The 12,495-nt window shown below is 43.0% G+C and overlaps 1 protein-coding gene across 1 annotated transcript in view; it reads left to right on the top strand.

The window, feature by feature from the left end:
* Window positions 1-11,532, top strand: part of INA (internexin neuronal intermediate filament protein, alpha) — a 12,492-nt gene extending 960 nt beyond the window's left edge. The window contains exons 2-4 of the mRNA XM_010859597.1: window positions 7-500; window positions 8,129-8,253; window positions 9,550-11,532. Of these exons, the coding sequence (XP_010857899.1) occupies window positions 7-500; window positions 8,129-8,253; window positions 9,550-9,859 (929 nt within the window). The 3' untranslated portion in view covers window positions 9,860-11,532. The remainder of the gene's footprint in view (window positions 1-6; window positions 501-8,128; window positions 8,254-9,549) is intronic.
* The last annotated feature ends 963 nt before the right edge of the window (window positions 11,533-12,495 follow it).

The raw sequence follows: 12,495 nt of genomic DNA, 5'->3' as shown, positions 1-12,495 counted from the left end.
GCGAAGGGGCCGAGCGCGCCCTGAAGGCGCAGCAGCGCGACGTGGACGGCGCCACGCTTGCCCGCCTGGATCTGGAGAAGAAGGTAGAGTCACTGCTGGACGAGCTGGCCTTCGTGCGCCAGGTGCACGACGAGGAGGTGGCCGAGCTGCTGGCCACGCTGCAGGCGTCTTCGCAGGCCGCGGCCGAGGTGGACGTGGCTGTGGCTAAACCAGATCTGAGTTCGGCGCTGAGGGAGATCCGCGCCCAGTATGAGTCACTGGCCGCCAAGAACTTGCAGTCGGCCGAGGAGTGGTACAAGTCCAAGTTTGCCAACCTGAACGAGCAGGCGGCGCGCAGCACCGAGGCCATCCGGGCCAGCCGCGAGGAGATTCACGAGTACCGGCGCCAGCTGCAGGCACGCACCATCGAGATCGAGGGCCTGCGCGGGGCCAATGAGTCCCTGGAGAGGCAGATCCTGGAGCTGGAGGAGCGACACAGTGCCGAGGTGGCCAGCTACCAGGTAAAGGTTGGAGCGCTGCGTAGAGAAGGGAGCCCTCTGCTCTCCAGCGCGTATTTCTCGCACGGTTGGGGCCCTCGAAATCAAGGGGCGGATAAAGGAGGGGACGGAAAGCGCCCCGCCCAGAGGCACTGGCAAACAAAAAGCCCTGGAGCCTCTCTCGCTGATTTTAGGGGCCTGGACGCCCTCTTTACCTGCCCCTTACTTGCGTCCCTGTCTGAGCCCTTCTAACAAAGAAGCCCTCAAGCTTCAGCAGGTGGGCATAAACACGCTGGCGACCTGAAGAACAACCCCTCCCAAAGAGGGGTGAGCGCAATAGGGGTAGGTCGCAGCCTCTCCGTGGTTGGCGGTGCTGTTTCTGCTGTCTGGCTTGTTTGATTGACTTTGAAATGCTTTCTGTGCGTCCTGGGAATATTTCTGCACTTGGGTGGGGGAAGAATGCGAGACTATACTGGCAAGAGTTCTATCCCGTTGTCTTGACTTTTGCTCTCAAAGGAGTAGAGACTGGCAGTCAAGGAGATGAGTGATTGGGCTAGTAATAACCGCCCTGCTCTGTTCTCCCCCAGCATACACTCAGTTCCCTCGGCCACTGACTTACGGTATTTCTTCCTAAAGAAAGCATTACAGACGTTAGGAAAGGAGGATGGTCGGGCGCTGTCCTCGGTGCTGATCTAGAGTTCTTCCCATCTCAGAATTTCCCTCCTGTCTCTTGTCCCAGTTATGACTCTCTAGACAATTAACTGCTTCGATTTTTTTTTTTTCTCAACACAAACACATCAGTCTCGGCTACCTGCAATCAAGGGTCACCTCGTGGACAGCATCAATTTTCACGTTCATGGATGGCTTAGCATTTAACAAAAACCACTTAGTCTGCCCCGCAGCAGTGAAGTCCCACTCGAAAATTCCCATTTCCTTAACATTTTTCCATCCTAAGTGCATGTGATAAATCACAGAGATGAGTGCATCTTTGTTATAGGTCACTTATTTTTTTCCCGTCTTTGCCTGTCCTCTAAGCTCCTGTGAAGGTATCGATTGGCTCTTTCCTCCTTTTCTCTCCAAACAAAGGCCACTGCACCTTCAGTTTTACTACATGGAACATTCTGGGCTTATGACCACAAAGGACACAGAGGCAGGTGAAAAGTGTGGAAAAGAATCTAAATAGTGTGGTTCAGTTTCAAGGTGCAATAAAAGTTCCATTGGATAGAATGCTAATAGTTCAGAAACTTGCAATAATTCATTCTACCAAGCTCAAAGTTTCCATTTGATAAAATTAATTATGTTTAGGAACATTAAGAAAATCAATCAAGAAAGCAGTGAATCCTCAAAGTGCTATTTTTGTCTGGAGCCAGAGAATTATTATGGGTGTGCAGTATTTGCTGTTCATTATAAATAGCTCCCTTTGATAAATGAAGAAAGCTTGCTTGGGCTATTTATTTTGGTATTTATAATTACAGTAATATTCAAATAAATACTTTTATTCCACTTCAAAATGTTTAACTTGAACTTTTCACTATGTGGCCTAGCTCTCAATGGCCTGAACTAATTACATTTAGTTAATTGAGACTTCGTATTTTCTTCTAGAAGCTTCAAAGGATGGGCTACGTGGTCTTCTGCTGGGCTAGCCCAGTATTTCTCTAAAAAGGATAACTTACCCATAATCACCATCTGAATTGGGCTTTGCCATGTTCTCTGGTTGCTTGGTGTAGCCCCTATATTCTAAGAAATAGTGACAGTGTTGTCTGGTTTGTTTTGTTTGCTTTAAAAGGCTTTCAATGTTAGACAATAGTAGGGTCATCCAGACTAGCCTGCAGAAAACAAAAAACAACAGAAACTGCGGCATCTGCAGCTCTGCAGTGCTGCCCCCATCAGCCGTAGCCTCAGTGGACCTGCTGTGAATGGAAGAGGAGCTCAGACAACAGATATATATATCTATATAAAAGCTGAGGAGAGGTGCACATCTTCACCTGCGGGTCCTGAAGCCACAAGGGTGTCATCAGGCTGTTCTGACAATCTTAGCAGCGCTGATTGAGATGAAAAGCCTCCTTCCCCACAGTGAGATTCAGCCATTGTTTTCTTGCCCTCTAACCCCTCCCCCTCCCCTTTCACTGCAGTGATGGGAGGCTGTTCTCTTTCTTCTGCTTCAGAGATTAGTGGTAGGCCCATTTTCCTTTGCAGGTTTGCCACCCTCTTAAAGGCAGAGGAAGGCCCCATTAAAGTCACGTTTTCCCTGCCCCAGAGAGCTGACAGCCTATTTGAGGAAAGAAAGCTTATCACACTTTTGAAAGGGTGAAGAATGATTCAAGGTGACATATTAATAGTGAGTATACCGTGGTGTATGCAAGGGTTGAATCAGGCGACACGAAAAATTAAGAGGTGCTAGGACTATTGTCCTCAGAAGCCAAACAGAGCCATCCTCTTTAACTAAAGGCTTTCCATTTCTGACACAGGGTGATTCTGGTTCCTGCTTCACCACCATTAGAGTCCCTGTTCTGCCAAAGATGCCTAAGGACATTTTTGGACGGTACTGGGGGCCCTGGCCCTGTACGATGGTCAATCTTGGAAAGCTGAAGCTTTCCTTGAAAGACCTTGCGGAACAATCAGGATCACACCATCAGTTAATGCTCTCCAGGGAGATGAGCCAAGTCTGCCCTCTTCTCTCCAGTATGAGATTGAAATGTAGCCTAATTAAACAGCAGGAAGGGGCTGGCCCCTTGGAGATTGGGGGTGGCAGTGGCTGCATATAAATCTATAACCTGATAGATCCATTTCTGAAATTAGAATTCAAGAAAAAGGTCTTCATTTGGTCCCCTTCTCTCTTTTTTCAACTCTTCCATATGTTTTTTGCTTTCTTTTGTTCTGTTTTTGTCCCCTCTACCTCAGTATATTAGGGCTTCCCTGGTGGCTCAGTGGTAAAGAATCTGCCTGCCAATGCAGGAGATGCAGGTTTGATCCCTGGGGATCAGGAAGATTCCCCTGAAGGAGGAAATGGTAACCCTCTCTAGTATTCTTGCCTGGGAAATCCCATGGACAAAGGAGCCTGGTGGGCTAAAGTCCGTGGGATCACAAAGAGACATGACTTAGCAACTAAACACCAAACATACCACCTCACTGTATTATTGCCACCTGGCCCACCCTGATAGAGCCCTTACAGAAAAACTAGTGGTTCCTAAACCCATTGACCCGCCAAGGTTACTTGGGGGCTTAACAGAAAGAGTCTCAGGCTTACTCCCAAAGATATGGATTCAGTAGTTTGCAGGTGGGGCCCAAGAATATGCAGTTTCAATAAAAGCACTGCAGCCTATCAATTCCTCAGACTGATTTGGGGGTGCACTGACTTAAACCACCTTTCCCAGTGTAAACCAGCCTATAGAAATACTTATAGTGCAACATTTTTAAAGTATTGTAGAAAAAATCATGGGAAGAAACAAAGATAGGGTGAGAAAAGGCAGCAGAGTGACCTGTGAGTGTACCACGCACAGAAATCCTCTCTCTCCACCTTCGTTATCAGACAGAGTAGTAATTCTGAACAGCCTTCTTCAATCAGATGGTGCCACACTCACTACTGTTCCCCTGGGTGAGGGCCCCTAAAAGTGATGAACCCACAGCTCTGTCTGTTAACCTGTGCGCCACTGCAGATGTTCTGGTGGCCTGTTCTCTCTCTTACTCCCAGTCCACATCCTTCGAGCCCCAAGGAGGATGCTCAGCACTCTGGTTAGCCATTCCAGGAGAGACCCTTGGAATGGGAGTGCCTCTCTCCTGTTCCCTCAGTCTAAGTCAGCAGCTGCTGCGTGGTTGGGGGAGGGGGCAGACTGCAGCGCTTTGCTCAGATTTCCAGCTGGAGGCCATCTTTGGCAGGGCTTTTGAAGGGCAATGCAAGACTGCCTAGGGTGGGGAAGAAAGCGCAGACAAAGAGCCCAGATGTTGAAGAGCAGGGGTCAGCAGTCAGCATAGTTTCTTCTAAAAAGAGCAAAGTCATGCTTTATGTCTACACTGATCCATAAAATAGACCTGTGAAATGTGTGGCAGAAAAGTTCAAGGAAATCTCATCTATCTAGAACTCAGGTCCCCAGCAACCTCTTATTCAGAAAACAGCTGTGAAACAAAAATAATTTTTTTTAAAGAAACTAATTAACCTGCTGATGTGACACATCTGTCTCTAAATCACATATTCGGAAGTTGGCCCCTCTGTTGCCCCCCAGCTTATTTGTTACTTTACTTTGTGATTCTAAAGCACTTTGCTATTTGGATTTCAAGCCTTCGGCAAGATAGAGAAGAGGAACCTCCGGAGTCAGGCATTGTCAGGAGTGAGTAGCAGATTAGTTCAACTTTCAGGACAAAGAAAACCACTAGTAGCAAACACTAGTTCAAATACTGCTCTCAGGGGCCATTTAGGGAAAATACAGCCTTATATATACCTTAGTTGACCTAAAAGATAAAACACATCACAGAATTCTAGAGAAATAATTGATCATTATCTTAATCCTTAGTTGCTGAGAAAGGTTGCATTTTGTTTAGTATCCTAGGAAAGAGTAGTACAAAGCACTTTAGAAAAGTTTTTATTTAGATTGGTTATTAAAAACTGTTATGGAAACCTGGGTGTCCAGAGCTGAAAAGCCTGTGGCTGTTTTGAAGAATGAAGTATTATATTAAATTCTGGAATTTAAGGTTTTAACTTTGTACCTTCCTATCTGGAGAAAGAAAATAATATCCTTTAAATGAAAAAAAAAAATCCAACTGTTATGGAGATGTACATCTTCGTGAAAAACAAAAAATAATCCAGTGCTTTATGGGATTTGCCTCCAACTCTCCAATGTTAAAGTTTTATTATACGTTGCTTTCTTTAGTTATCTAAGCCAGGGGTTGCCTATTTCTGGGATCTAATCCCTGATGATCCAAGGTGGAGCCGATGTAATAATAGAAATAAAGTGCACAACAAATGCAGTGTGATTGAATCATTCCAAAACCATCCCCTCCCCTCAATCCGTGGAAAAATTGTTTTCCACGAAACCAGTCCCCAGTGCCACAAAGGGTTGGGACCGCTGATCTAAGGGGTTGTAGGGAGGGCTCGTGATCAATTTGTCCATATCATTAAAAGGGTAGAGTCACATGGTATGATATTAACAATAATAAAAATTACTAACATTTAGTAAGCAGTTCCTAGGTACCAAATGTTGTTCTAATGACTATTATCTAATTGACCAGATAATGAACTCATCACATCATAATGTGAGGTGCATTAAATTGAAATCCTCACTTGAGGATCTCAGAATACCTCAGAAAAGAAGAAACATTATAATTTCCCATATACAGAAATGGAAGTTTCAAAGAAAGTAAAGTATAGAAAACTGAGGTATGTTAGATGTTGGTGTCAGGGCAAGAAATGCAATCCAAAGATCTTGATGCAATCCTCTTTTTTTCCTCCTGTAACATTTCTCCTGCCCCTCTGCATAATGAGAATACTTGCTCCCCTTTCTCCTTTTCCTTCACCTTAGACTCTTTTCCCCTTACCACAGTATATTGATTCTCTTACTCCTAGGGCGTCACTAGATTTGCTTGTAGCTCAGATGGTAGAGTCTGCCTGCAATGCAGGACAACTGGGTTCAATCCCTGGGTCAGGAAGATCCCCTGGAGAAGGAAATGGCAACCCACTCCAATATTCTTGTCTGGAAAATCCCATAAACGGAGGAGACTTGTGGGCTACAGTCCATGGGGTTGCAAAGAGTTGGACACAACTGAGCAACTAACACTATTTAACCTCAAATATAGCAACTATCAAGTAAAATTTCTTGACAAAAATCCCTTTAAACTCTTATGATCTCTTAACACACTTTGGAATATTTCCACCATTGTTCAGTGTATTATATATTTTCCTCACTGGTTATCATTCCTTGCTCTGAACCCATCATTCCTTGCTCTGAACCCATCAGTTAATTGGGTTTTTTCTTTGCAGTATTCCTGTCAATATTTATAGAACAGGTAGGTGGTATGAATTTTAATTCTTTCTGCAGATTCTTTTGATTTGGAAGTTTGCACCCCCTGATCTATCAGCCCTGGCTTTCACCAGCATTTTATCATCCCTACAAGGGAAGTTCAAAGGGTTCCTCAGCACTTTCTTGGGGTTTCTGATATATTTATCTGCATGACTGTTTCATAAAAATAACTCCCAGCCACTGTACTCACCATGTTGAGAATTGCAACTGAATTATATGAGTTATTTGCTCAGAATAAGAAAAGAAATTCATTCAACAATCATTCATTGAGCATCTCCAGTGTTCATTGTGCTAGGCTATGGGCTTCCAGGGGGGAACTAGACAGACGGCTTCCATGTAAATTACATCCCAGTACAATAGTTTTCTAACAGTGGATTTACCCTCCCAGGGCCATTTAGCAATGTCTGGAGACATTGCTGGTTATCACAGCTGGGAGAGAAGGTGCTGCTGGCATCTAGTCGATAGAGGTCAGGAATGCTGCTAAAAATCCTACATTCACAGCGACAGCTCCCCTCAACAAAGAATTATCCATATAATAAGAGCTAAAAAGCAGAGTGGCCACTTTCAGGTGGGGGCTTTTTTCTGAAGATACTTTTTTTAAAGTTTTCACAAATTTCCTTCATGGGCTAGCAGTTTCCCCAGCTTAAGGTAAAAGTACATGCTAGATCAGTGTGGAGAGGGTACTTAAATTGGATGCTGAAGACCTGAGTAAAGGACATTTGAACTGAATCTTGTATGACATGAAGTCAGCCATGTGAAGACCCACCACAGAGCATTCCAAACAGAGGAAAGAGCTAGTCTAATGGGCCTGCGATAGCAGTGAACTTGGTAAGTTTAAGGAGCAAAAGAGAAGGCCACGGTAACTAAAACATACTGAGCAAGGTGAAAAGTATAGGCTGTGCTGAGAAGTTTGCACTTAATTCCAAAGCTGTTGGAGGGTGTTAAGTAGATGAGGAATAGGATCTGCTGTGTTTTTAAAAGATCCTCTCGTTTCTCAAGAATCACAGATTTAAACCTTTTTTTCTTCTGTGCCTGGTTTTGTACCTGGAGGAACTTAAAGCACAAGTATTATATGAACTTAAGTTTCTTTTTTTAAAAAATTATAATTTCAATCTGCCATTTGGATTAAAAAAAAAAAAATTCCTTGAAGTGTCTATGCTTCCTATCTGTCATGTAAAGTTCGGTCAGTGAAGTGATTGACTAGCAGACTTCATGAAACCATCACAATGAATGGAGGCAGAGACTTGCCATCCTCTCTGGGCTCTCCACAGTTGGCATTTTCTGAATCTAAGCTCCTGACCTGAGCCTTTGGTTTCGAAAAGGACATTCAACAACTGAGTGATTCAGCAGTAATACAATAGCAAGGGAGGGACAGTAAGTGAGTAAAACATAAATATCTTCCCGGTGTTTAGTTGAGAACCCTGTGACCCCTGATAGAAATGTATCCAGATCTCCTGGGACCTTTATGGAAAAATTAAGATGTTGGGACCCCATCCTGGAACAGTTGGATCAGAATCTGGGCTGAGGGACAGGTATGGATTTTTAATGTGTAGGCAGAGTTGAGAATCCTTGCTTTCTCAATCTCAATGAATGTCGGCCAGTTTGGCCTACATATATTGGATTTGTGTTGCTGCTTTTCAGGATAACATTGGGCAGCTGGAGAATGATCTGAGGAACACCAAGAGTGAGATGGCGCGCCACCTTCGGGAATACCAGGACTTGCTCAATGTCAAAATGGCTCTTGACATTGAGATAGCAGCTTACAGGTACGTCACAGGGCATGCTCACCTAGGCAGATCCTGTCACCTGGGGCATCGCTACCCACATAAGTGGTTTTAGGCTCCAGTTTATGGGTGAAGCAGGGGATGAGGAAAGGCATCACTGCCTCCTTTCAGGTAAGCTGACCCTTACGTCCCTCAACTTGGTTAGGTCCCAGCTCCACCCCACTAGTGCCTGGAGGCCTGGAGCAGTCTACCTGCCTCTGCAGAGATTTAAGGCAATAATGTGAGTGCACAGAGGTTGAAGTAAAACCCACCAGACTCTAACTTTAAAAACAGGGTTCATACAACATAGAAAGTCCTCACAGATGAAGTATGCTCCTGGATACCTGTGTAAGTAAACATTTACCTTAAAAAAAATGACAGCAGCTACTACTTTTTGGATGACTACTGTGTGCTAGGCACTATATTAGATTCTGCATATAAATTATCTAGGTATCAGGTTATATCATCATTTTGCAGATGAGGAAACTTGAACGATAGACTGTGTAACTTGCTGAAAATCACAGTGTTGGTAAATGAAAGAGTTCAGATTCAACCTCAGATCTGTCTGAGAATTTTTTCTTTTATTCTGACACTTTGTATACTACTTTAAAGCTCCCAGAGGATTTGATAGTGTTTTGGGTTTCTGTTTTTTTTTTTTTTTTTAAATGATAAAAGTTACCAGAATTATGAGAGGAAAAGAAAGATACTGGAGCCATTCTATTATGATGCTGTTTAGGCCAGGCTGGGAAAAAGCTTGGTATCTGAAACAGGTTACTTCCTTGGTTTCTGTTATTGCTGATTCCATTTCCTTTGTACCCTGACATGCTGAAAAAATACAGATCTCAAGTTCAGGCTGAATTAGGCAGTTTCTTTGTGGACTTCTTACCTTCTTATCCCTGTTGCACTTAAGGTATTAATTAGTAAATTACTTCTCCGTAGATCTTTGTAGACTCTTAAGTGCCAAAACTGGGTGTGATGAAACCAAGGGGGAGTTGAAGGTTTTTTTTTTTTAATGTATTTGCAAATAAGATAGGTTTCCCCTTGACAGTGCTTTAAACATAGCTGGTGCTAAAGGCATGTGTGTGTGTGTGCGTGCGCTGGATGAAAAGGTGTGTGTGTATGCTGGATAAAGTCCAAGTCTTTGGCCTTGAAATTCAATATTTATTGGTCTCAATGTCATGAAGAAACTGTGAAATCTGGAATCTGAAGTCTTTCTGAAATGAATAGGGGATGGATGGTTAAATTCTTTCAGAAGTTGCAAGTTGACTTCCTAAGAGTTTTTCTCTGTTGGATTTACAGGAAGCTGCTGGAAGGCGAAGAGACACGTTTCAGCACCAGTGGATTAAGCATTTCGGGGCTGAATCCACTTCCCAACCCAAGCTATCTGCTCCCACCTAGAATCCTCAGTTCTACCACCTCCAAAGGGTCAGCCACTGGGCTGTCTCTTAAGAAAGAGGAGGAGGAAGAGGAGGCTTCTAAGATAGCCTCAAAGAAAACCTCCCAGATAGGGGAAAGTTTTGAAGAAATATTGGAGGAGACAGTGATATCTACTAAGAAAACCGAGAAATCAAATATAGAAGAAACCACCATTTCAAGCCAAAAAATATAATTCTCTTGCTTAAAAAAAGTTAATGCTTAGGAGGGGATAATATACACTTGACTTGTCAAACAGCCTATTCCTGATCCAAAACACCTGTCGCCACTCCACATTGTCTTCAAGGCTTCAGTCTCATATTTAGCATCGAATACTTACTTTCTCTAATAAGAAGTCCACACCTTAGATTGGAGCAAACCGCAGTCCTAGAGCAATCACAGAGGAGTTATCTAAGAATGCAGCTTTCTCACCTAAAGCTCAGGCTTCACAGTTATAGATGATTCAGGTACAGAGGAAGTACAAACGAAGGTGCTAAATCTGTGATCATCACCATCTTGCTGTGAACTGAAATTAAAACCTATATTCACTCACCATACCCAGCCATTACCCAGCTATGTACTCTCACTCTAGATACCTAAAACATAAAATCACTGCCAGAGATAAACCCACAGTCCACACCCGACACCACTCGATAGAATTGTTTCACAAATGATAGGTGTTTGTTTAATGGGTATTTTCCCTCTCACCCTGCTGCAATTCCATATATCCTTTCTTCCATTCAGGAAAAAAAAAAAAAAAGGATAGTGTAGTATTTGTCCTTTTAAAACACATTTAGGTTCTTCTCAAAAGAACTTAACCCCTTTAGCTCTCTCTGCTCAGTAAGTAGAATTAGATGCATGTTGACCATTTCTATGATTCGTGTAATGACTTCTCCCTGTCCATTTCATGTCCTTTTAATTATATACTTTAAAAAAAAAGGCAGTGATAAGTTTTGTGGGTTACCCCTTAGCTTATTCAAATCCATTTAATTAGGAAAAAGGAATAGTTTATTAAGAATGTAGCTTTTCACCTTAACTTTAGAAGCACACTCATAGTTAATCCCAAACTGTGATTAAGCTGACCTTAGATTTAGAAGTGTAAGCTAGAAGAGGTGAGTATTTGTATGAAGGGGAAAAGACAAGGTCTCATTTATCCGTGGCAGTTCATTTGTGGTGATAGAGAATTAGCTGTTCATGCCTTTAACCTTAAAATCCTCCTATTTCCCTCCCCACTGGTCTAGGTCCTAAAAAGGCCTTGTCTTCACACTTATGCCTTTTAAGAATGCTAAATGTAGATTATCTTATCACCAGGACACAATGCTCCTGCCCAAAAGTAAAGAGTCCCTTCTGGTCAATCAACACCACAGCAAATAAATATAAAAAAGAAATCTTGATCTTCTAACAGTCTTGCCCAACAGATTTCCTGTTGCTGCATAGTTGGTGGGGTCTTGCTCCCCTGCTGGAGAGGAAGAGACTCTCAGACCAGAGAAGGGGCACAGATGTCCTGCTCGCACGCTAGGAAATAGGTTCTAGGAAGTCCAGTTTTCATTTGCCCAGCTGTGTAGCACCTGCATTGCCCAGTCTTCCACATGTGCCAAGTTTGATGCAGAATTAATTCTCTGTCAGAGTCACTTCCACAGATCTGAAGAGTTGCCATATCTGTGTCACACATCTCCATTTCCGTGGTGAAAAGGACATGATGCTTTTACTCAACTTTCTGATCCTAGCACGTGCTTTAGCCGTTCAAGGAACTTGAAAGAATACGTTTCTCTTCTTCCTTTCCCTCACTCCATTCCTGTCTTTACTCCTTACACTTACTGTAAAACATTAGTAAAATAAGAATTAAAAGTCACACGAATCCCATCAACATAACTTGTGTTTTGTGGTTTCTGCTGCTTTAACTGAGAGAAGAACTGTTTTGGTTCAGTGAACAATTGCACCCCCTGATAATTCAGAAATCATATGTTCTCTGTTCTGTGCATCCTTGTTTAGTGTTTCATTTTTTTTTTTTTTTCCCCTGTCAAAGCCTCAGGGTTATAGTCTGCAGACTGTCTGGTCTGAAACATAATGCACTAAGTGGGCAGTTCATGGCAGGAAATGGGGAAATCAAATCAATCAAATGATGAAAGACAGTGTATTCCATGCCTGGATAATGATTTAACTAGCTTAGCTTGCTGAAGATTTCTGAGAATGAACTGGCAGAAGGCACATGATTAAAAAGTTCTTCAAAACAGTAAGAATCTTTTCCTTCTTTGAAAATGAGGTTCTGCTTCTGCAGAACCCACATGCCTAGGTAGAACATGGGCAGCAGTAATAGCATCTTCCTCTAGTGTAGTGATTCTTAACCTTTTTTTGGGATTAAAAAGGCTTCTCCCCCTTGGAGAAAGCTATGGGTCCTTTCCCTCAAGAAAATACATGCATAAAACTATACAGGTCGAGGGACCTGTGACTCCTTAGAACTATCTACTCCTGGTATACAGAAGGCTATGGATGCCAAGTTGAGACCTCCTAATGCCAGGCCAGGTTCCAGGATGGAGACTGCCAATGAGGGGATATTTGGATGCAACTCACAGCTGATGGTTGAAGCTGGAGCTTGCAGAATCCTGAACAATATTGTCATTCTCAGTCCATCTGTCTAAAGGCACTTCCAGGCTACTTGAAGATACATTAGTGGTACTGCTAGTGAAAGATGTTAGTTGCACACTAACAATGAGAGTTTTGTAATAAAACATCTTTTAGCAATTTCCATGGTGGTCCAGTGGTTAACACTCCTCACTTCAAACACAAAGGATGCAGGTACAGTCCCTGGTCAGGGAACTATAATCCCATATA

This window comes from Bison bison, unplaced genomic scaffold (genome assembly GCF_000754665.1).
Source record: "Bison bison bison isolate TAMUID 2011002044 unplaced genomic scaffold, Bison_UMD1.0 scf7180017864456, whole genome shotgun sequence".
NCBI classification, from domain to species: domain Eukaryota; kingdom Metazoa; phylum Chordata; class Mammalia; order Artiodactyla; family Bovidae; genus Bison; species Bison bison.
The sequence above is the reverse complement of the archived record's forward strand: the minus strand, read 5'-3'. Positions and strand labels throughout refer to the sequence as shown.